This window comes from Zophobas morio, unplaced genomic scaffold (assembly GCF_036711695.1).
Source record: "Zophobas morio isolate AGI-343-1 ecotype UQ-CSIRO unplaced genomic scaffold, CSIRO_AGI_Zmor_V1 ptg000007l, whole genome shotgun sequence".
NCBI lineage: Eukaryota > Metazoa > Arthropoda > Insecta > Coleoptera > Tenebrionidae > Zophobas > Zophobas morio.
In genome coordinates, this window is record NW_026972112.1 from 12,048,109 (window position 1) to 12,056,843 (window position 8,735).

General features: G+C 32.8%; 1 protein-coding gene across 2 annotated transcripts; it reads right to left on the reverse strand.

Moving 5' to 3' along the window:
• Nucleotides 1–469: 469 nt before the first annotated feature.
• LOC135124123 (uncharacterized) lies at nt 470–4,886 on the reverse strand. Of its 2 annotated transcripts, none has more exons than XM_064048989.1 (3): nt 4,558–4,886; nt 1,019–1,172; nt 470–976 (listed from the first exon to the last, which is right to left on the reverse strand). In XM_064048989.1, exons 1-3 carry the CDS (start codon nt 4,742–4,744, stop codon nt 589–591), a joined length of 729 nt encoding a protein of 242 aa, XP_063905059.1. In that variant the 5' UTR covers nt 4,745–4,886; the 3' UTR covers nt 470–588. The 2 variants fall into 2 exon arrangements, with proteins under 2 accessions (XP_063905059.1, XP_063905060.1); XM_064048990.1 differs by having other exon boundaries at nt 471–967; nt 4,558–4,885.
• Between the last annotated feature and the right edge of the window lie 3,849 nt (nt 4,887–8,735).

An 8,735-nucleotide genomic window follows, 5' to 3' on the forward strand; every position in this document is an offset into this window, starting at 1 on the left:
AAGTTGCAAAATAAATCAGTGCGTAGTTTTTTGTATTATTTATAAAACAATTCTCCAAAATTTACAGAAAATGGAAATTCGATTTGAAAAATGTTACAAAGTTCTAATTTGTTTAACTTAAGTCATTTTCATTAAACGATTTTTGAAATGTTTGAGGTTTTTTATTCACGATGCAAAAAATATTCCAAGTGTTGCTCCCACTGCACTCACCATATAATCAAAATCACGACCATCATGGTAGCATGACATTGCACCAAAATAGATAACAATGTTTTACTTTTTTTAAAATATGGAATATTAAAAATGGTTTTTAAATTGTATTTTTGGTTGCGTCTGAAAATTTTTAGGCGCGCAGCTAACTTCAACGAAATAAACACATACACATTTTTTCAAATTATAAGATTTTGAATTTGATACTGACTAGAATTTTTCTAATTCTAAATTGTTAAAAAAAAATCCTTATATGTATATATAAAAAGTTTTTATTTTTCAAACAGCATATTCAGGCACCAATAAAGAAACTTCACCCAACACTCTAAAATTACTATACCTATCTATAAATATACAGGAATGTTCGTTTTTTTTATCCTAAGATCTCATGAAACTTTCACCGTTAGAATAAGTTTGCAGTATACTCATTAGCTGAAGACGTACTTCTAGATTTACATCATCAGGAAGTTTTTCCATAAAAGGTAGAAGCGATAAAAGAAACTTTTTGTTTCCCATTCTGTCATCTGCTCGATCTTCTTTCTGAATTTTAACAAGCTCTGTTAAAATTGTGGACAAGCGATCTTCAGAGTCATGATGACCTAACAGTATATCATCGCCAGGTTTCATTCCAGTATTGGAATCGTAAATATCTTGATCTGTTTTTAAAATAGTGGGGTTTTCAAAGGATATGTTACTATTGTCCATACTATCGTCGTTTCGATCTTCTGGCAGAAAAATTGCGTTTGGACTATATGCACTGAAATAACTGCTTAGTAAGTGATAGCAGCTAACTTTTTTTTAATCTTACCTTTTAGATACAGGTTCTAAAAAAGAAAGCTGATCATAGAAGACGTACTTTTTCCTATTCTTTGTAACGCCTTTTAACTGATCTTCTTTCTCTTGTTTTCTTACGCGGTTATATGCATCTCTGAGAGATTTCCACTTCACCTGAACTTCTTTAACTGCAATTTAAAAATACATATTACAGTAGAAGTACGTGATTTTAGAAAATTTAAACAGGATTTACTTTACAAAATTTTGGGATAACGTCATAAAATTGTTGGAGAACCCTCTCCACCCGATCAAAGAAATCAGACTAACCAATCAACGAAAACATGAATTTATGTGTTTCAACATGTCATTAAACTTGATTTTTACATCCCCAAACTAGGGTTTTCTCGACGTTCCATAGCTTGTAAAATATGAAAAAGTAGGTCCGTTTCGATCTGTATGTCATTTGTTGTCGATTTTAGAAATATTGTGTAAAACGTTGACTAAAATTTGTCTGTATAAGAATATCACCATCGAAAATGTCATCTAAAAATTCTGTTACTTAAATTTTATAAAATAATGTGCGTGTGGTTTATTAATTTATTCTAGACATCAAGTGTTTTGGGAAAAAACCAAAATTGTCAACAACTTTAATCTACAAAAACGACTGCTCTGAAACCTTGCAAACGTTGCAAGATTATCGTCGAATTGGTAAACCGGCAATCAAAAATCATCTACATACCTCTGTCAAAAATTTGATGACAGAGCCCAGTACACAGCTAGTACCATTAATTACTTGCTTGATCTGTAGTCGATAGCAGTAGCGCTTCTTTTTCTTGATATACATAGTCTTATCTTCACAACAAAAACTGAAAACATGTTTGAAATGGTAAATTTTACGCCCCCACACTTCTCTAAAAATTTACCCTTTTAAACATGTTTTCAATTTATTGTCGTGAAAAGAAAACTATGTACGCATATTAAAACAAAAGGAACCATAATACAAACCCCGCCCACCCGCCCCTTTCTCGATTGTGATAACTATTTTTATTCGTCGCGAGCCGACAGTCAAAGCTTAATTGCAAAATTCTTATTTCCCTACAAGAAAGTACCATATGAAACATGTTTTTAAGTATTACCCTGTTGTAAGAAAACTATATACCACGTGTTTCTTTTATTTGATACAACCTCTGTAACTTTTTTATTTACATATATTCTTTGAGCAAATTTGTATCATTTTAAAGGATTACTTATGTGAATAAATGGCATAAGTGTCAATTTTTCAAGCTACTAGATGGTCATCAGTAAATATGAATTTTTCGTCTATTTTATTGTATAACTTTTTAAGTATTGATTTTAGAATATTGAAAAAATCAATCTTTCCATTTATAAAAAAATATACCTCCTGTTCCACAAAAAAAGTTGACTTCATTTCCGGTTCTACAGGACATAATAATTAAAATGTGAGGTTGCCATTACATAGATCTTTTAAACTGATACAAATTTGCTGAAAGAACTACAAGTTTACCGTTAAGAATAAAAAAGTTACAGAGGTATCAAATAAAAGAGGCACCCTATATGTCAAGAAAAAAGAGGCCAAAAATTAAGCCCCGCCCACCCACCCCAATCTCAAATGTGATGAATTTTTCATTCGTTGTCAGACCAAGGGGCAGAGCTTAACTGCAAAATCGATATTTCCCGAAACAAAAATTTACCATTAAACGTTTTAAATATCTTGGCACGAAAATATCATTACATATATCTAGAGAAAAGTCAAAATTTAAGCCCGCCTACTTACCGCCATCTCAGTTGTAATGATGTTATTCCTTATGAAGCCGGGGGCGGAGTTTAATTGCAAAATCCTTATTTCTCTACAAGAACTTATCGTCTAAAACATGTTTTTAAGTATGGTGTTGAAAGAAACCTGTATATATTTAGAAAAAAAAAGCAAAGAAGTATCTCAGTTGTGATGAATTTTTCACCAAAACATGTTTTAAGTATTATCATATTGTTCAAAATAGGTCATTTTGAGATAAAGAAGACTGTGTAACCCTCTCTCCCCTACTATGTCAACAATAAAAACAGATGTTTCACATGGTAATTTTTTGTAGAGAAACAAAGATTTTGCAATTAAGGTCCGCCCTCTTGGCTCACGACGAATAAAAAAAATCATCACAATTAAGATAGGGTGGGTGGGTGGGGCCTATATTTTGCCTTTTCTTCTTAATATATGTAGTCTTCTTTTCACAACAAGAAACTTAAAACATGTTTAGAAGAGGAAATGGAATTTATTAATTTATGCAGTGTAACTCTAATAATCACAGTATTTTGTTTCCAAATTTTCCGGAGTGAGTCGTTCTTGATTTAATTACTAAATTGCCTCACTCATAATTTTTTTGGATTTTTTTTTGTTATGTATTTGTAAAAACTATAAGTGCATTGATAAACCACAAGTAATAGAATCATCATATTTTGTATTTTTCAGATAGGAGATAAACGAATAAATTTTGAGTAACAATTTACCATGATTACGATGGCCTTAAAACGTTTGAAGGATTTCAGAGCATTTCATTTTAGAGTTTCAAAGTTAAATTACGAATTTTATTTTTCTATGACAACCATTATAAGTTAATGGATGCGTTGTGACATTTCGTACTTTCGCTTCTATTTTGTGTACATGTGACACTTGGACGTGCTTGGGGTATTCGTTTAGACAGAAAACAACATCTAAAGAGTTAACAATATAGTAGTATTATAGATATCATATGATTAAATCAAAAACATAGTACTGATGTTATTGGTATTGCACCCCTATTTTTCTTAAATATATAAAACAACATACTTCGCAGACACAAATCATATTTATTATTTATCTAAGAAACTGGATGTTAGGTCGTGCTTTAGAGGTTAGGGAAGTGCTGTCTCTAATAATTTCAGAGCAATTGTTAATATATGTAAAAAAAATTAAAGGTTTTCTTGCATGTGAAAATTCATAGCAAGTAGATTTTCTTTCAAAAATTAATTTCAGTTAAAAAATTCAAATATACAATCGCGGCCAGAAAATCGTGGATTTTATTTTTCTGTCATTTTGAAAATGTTGATGTAATCTATGCCTTATTGTCATTTTAACGTTTGTTTAAATGAATCATTATACTGCATCCAGGGTCAGCATGCCCGCAATGACAAAACTAAAAAAAATGGTTACAATATTTAAAGGATGTTTTACACTTTGTGACAGTGGAATGACATTGACGTCCAATATTTTTGGCCGCGTCTGTATATAATGAATTGTTGTCACCCTGTATACTATCAGTGTGAAGATGAAGATTATTATTACTTTCGGAATTACTTCCAAATTTAAGGCTTGAACACATTTTTCCGTCAAAAAAAAGAAACAAAAATAACACATGCAGACTGTTTTCATCTATTTGAAAATAGGCGCCCAGAAATACGAAATAAGAGTAAATAAACCCGGCATAACCTCACTGTGTATCAAATATCGACGATTTATCACGTCGTGGTCTCCCACATTCAATCGTTGAAAGTGTTAGAGAATAATAACAGTGACGGTCTTACCTAAAGCGTCCTTTTCGTTAATGCTGGACGTGTCCCAAACCTGACTGAAAATATCCTTTGTGATTTCTTCCCAGTGCGCTTTCCGAACACTCGCGTCAGCGCTTCCGTGCGTTCTGCCGTCGTACAACGCGGGTCTCTTCTTAACTTCTTCGATCAACTTTTCCGAAACGATGACACTACGTAACATAATTATTTTACACAAAATTTGTAAAATTGCAGTTGCAAACTTCGACAATTTTTACTTAAATAATAATTGTTAAACTCAGCCAGACAAATGATTAAAAACATTCGGACAGAAATGCTAAAGGTTGGTAGTGCGGCAGCGGAATTGTTGCGCGCGCAGTTCTACTGTCGGCTGTACACGCCTTCTCGAATTTATTGCACCTTTGCTTTCCGGCGACGACACCGCACGAAATGCATGCAGCCTTAATAAACGCTTCCTGGAATCATCTCACTTACTTCTTTGTTAAGTGTTTATTATCTAATATTAGTTTATTATAATGATATTAATATTACAAAATCAGAGCAGTGTACATAGTTTTATTTTCTTTGTTGTGTGAAGATTAAGAATTTACATATTTTTACTTCTCGAGGGTAAGCTAAGCGTAAGCGAGTCCATCGGGCGAATTGTCACTTTAATAGTATCTCGACGTGTCGTGACCTCTAGAGTACGAAAAAAGTGGTCTCCCGTTTCCGTCTGCCTAACTGTCTGGTGTCTGTATTCATTTTTGTTAGACAAGTAATCTCCGAAATTACTGGACCGATTGTTGTCACATTTTGTTTTCGTGAAAATCGGTTATTCCTTCACTCTGACCAAAAAAAGCTGTTACCAAGTGCACTCTGGGTAGATTGTAGACCCTTTAGTTCTCAGCTACAAAAAAAAATGTCTAGCTTTCGAAATAAAATCAAATCAAACTTTCCGAATCCATGCAAATCTTTGAATATCACAAATTTAAAACACGAGAGAAAGACAAATCTGAATTAAAGCAAATGATTAATGATTATACTTGTTAATACACGTCTCTCCGGTAATTTACCTTAGAAGAAAAACACCACAGCAAAACACAAAAAAAAACAAACTTTATTCCTCCGAAACCCACGCTCACCTTCCAGCGCTCCCGCTCTCTCTCTCCCTCTCTCCACCTCTGCCAACCTTTTCCCACAAAAATCCCCAAACACTTTTTATAAGCTAACATTCTAACATACTCTGTAGACAGGTGTAACACACAATCCATTTCTATGCAAAAAACCTGCCACATATTATTCTCCTTACCCAGGTTGCGCAAACTAGCCAGCTACTAAACCAAGCTGAACATTACATGCCTATGCGGGTCTCTCCATGTCTCAGTTTCAACATATATTTAGGCAATGACAAAACCGCAGACTTTAACTAGAGACCGTGTGTTCCGCTTTCGCCACGTGAATATGCGCCCTTTTATATCAATTAAGTTCAAATTCTATCTCTCTCGAATTTATAACGATGACTGAATGAGTATTAAAATTACTTAAGTTATTTCCACCACACTCAAGAATTTGAAGCAACAAAGAATTTACATGATGCTAAATTACATCACACTTTACCAAAAGTTTTAAACAAGAAGACTGTATCAACATTTTTAAACGATAAAGAAGTCACACGATGTTAAATCATGTGTTATTTCAAGTTATTAATCATAACAAATCGGACCGCAACCCCCACATCACATACAACAAAAAAACACATTCAATACGATCAAAATCAGCTAGTCCCAGAAATAAATATTCAATTCAAGCCTCAAAAATATTATTAAACCCCTCTCGTGTTTCGATTCCGAGAGGATATGAGTTTAACCGCAAATTTTCAAAGTCGTTTCTCTCAAAATGAACCAACGTTTAGATCAGTTTAAATGCCATACATAAATTATTAGCAATCTCAAGTGAGAAGTTAAGAAGTGTGTTATATATAATGTCATACTTAAGAAAAAATTGGTCTAAAGAGTTTAGACAGTACTTCCCTCGTTGTCGGAAACGTGACGACTGCATGCCTATTATGTTTTTTTTCGCAGTAGATTTCAAAGCATTCGGTTTTGTAATTCCTGAGTAAATCAATATAATAAATTTACGCATTCATTTTTTTTTAAGTCACCCGGTATATGCAAATTCAAAAAATATGAATGGAATGATAAATTACAAGTACAGACTCTTCATATTTTGTACATTCTAGATAGGATTTATTTGGCAAACTTTTGAGCTGACGTCATCAGTTTTTTGGAGAAGATAACCAAATATATTTTGACTAAAAATTTAGTATGCTTTTTATAACCTTAAAACATCTGCAAGATTTCAAAATATTCGGTTCTGTAGTTCCTGATTAAATCAATAAAATACATTTACGCATTCATTCATTTTTTTGGGTCACCCTGTATATGCAAATCCAAAAAATATGAATCGAATGATAAATCACAAGAAGAGACTCATCATATTTTGTACATTTTAGATAGGATTTATTCAGCAAAATTTTGTGGTGACGTCATAAATTTTTTAGGGGGGATGAGCAAATACGTTTTGATCAAAAACTTACCATGCTTATGATAACTTTAAAACATCTTCAGGATTTCAAAGCATTCGGTTTTGTGGTTCCTGAGTAAATCAATAAAATAAATTAACGCATTCATTAATTTTTTTGAGTCACCCAGTATATGCAAATTCAAAAAGTATGAATGGAGTGATAAATCACAAGTACAGATTCATCATATTTTGTACAGTTTAGATAGGATTTATTCGGCAAACTTTCGAGTTGACGTCATCAATTTTTTGGAGAGGATAAGCAAATATATTTTGACTAAACATTTACTATGCTCTTTATAACCTTAAAACATCTGCAAGATTTCAAAGCATTCGGTTTTGTAGTTCCTGATTAACATAATAAAATAAATTCACGCATTCATTTTTTTTTTAATCACCCTGTATATGCAAATCGAAAAAATTTGAATGGAATGATGACATTTTGCATAGGATTTATTCGGCAAACTTTTGAGCTGACGTCATCAAGTTTTTGGAGGGGATAACCAAATATATTTTGACTAAAGATTTATGATGCTCTTTATAGCCTTAAAACATCTGCAGCGTTTCAAAGCATTCGGGTTAGCAGATTCGAAATTAAATTGCAAAATGTTGTTTTATAATTTTGATTTTTTTTTCAAAAATCTGGACGTTTCGGGTAAAAACTCAATTTGGAGTCGTAAACTACATGTGTAGGACTATGTTATTTTATACAATTTAAAACCCATTTACTATGTACAATTTTGAAGTGACGTAATCGCATTAGTGGTGGGGATGATTAGACAAATTTTGGTTAGCGTTTTACCATCTAATAATCATTACCATCATTCCTAATATAAGTACAAAATTTCACAACAATCTGTCCAGTATTTTCGGAGATTATCTGTCTAATAAAAATCCTGGACGGCAAACAGACGGACTGACGGACAGACGGACAGACAGATAGACAGACAGACAGACGGAAATGGCAGACCTATTTCTTCGTCTTCTAGGGGTCATGAAAGATTGAGAAAACGTAAAAGTAGAGAGTCGGCCGATGGACTCGATTACAATACTTCCTTTGCTTACGCTCGGGAAGTAAAAACATCCAGAAACTTTAGTTATAACTTGATAAACAAAAGGATGAAGCCTAAATAAGTGAATTTTCTAACACGTGGTTTACCTGAACTATTTCGTGACTATTAAATTTGACTGGAACCAGGAACAGCTAAAGATCTTATGTGAACTATGAATTTACAAACAATAAACAAAAATTAACACCACGTGTCCACGACATCGTCAAAAATTCAGACATTTCCCATTAGAAAACCATTAATAATTAATAACGCTTGTGGGGGAAACTGTGGCGTAGTCGACGATACGATTCATTTTCATTTAAACAATGGCTATTTTATTAAAACTACAAATTAAACTTAACCTAGCTACCCTTAATGCTCATCACGTGGTTGTACTTCCACCAAATAAACAACAAAAGACGCATCAACACCAAAACATGCCTTAATTACTATTACCAATTGCTCACTACTACCAACTGAACGACTGACATTCACTAATTCCATAGACGAGTTACCAATGTTACCTATGTTTAACGATTTTCTTAATTTATTTTTCAAATTCAAGTTATTCAGATGCGGTTT

Excerpts from the sequence above, each read along its gene's own strand:
- LOC135124123 (XM_064048989.1), bottom strand. The coding sequence starts at position 4,744 with ATGTTACGTAGTGTCATCGTTTCGGAAAAGTTGATCGAAGAAGTTAAG. Across the intron at positions 1,173-4,557 it reads TAACGAAAAGGACGCTTTAG|TTAAAGAAGTTCAGGTGAAG; the intron begins GTAAGACCGTCA and ends TTTAAATTGCAG. Across the intron at positions 977-1,018 it reads TTAGAACCTGTATCTAAAAG|TTATTTCAGTGCATATAGTC; the intron begins GTAAGATTAAAA and ends CTTACTAAGCAG.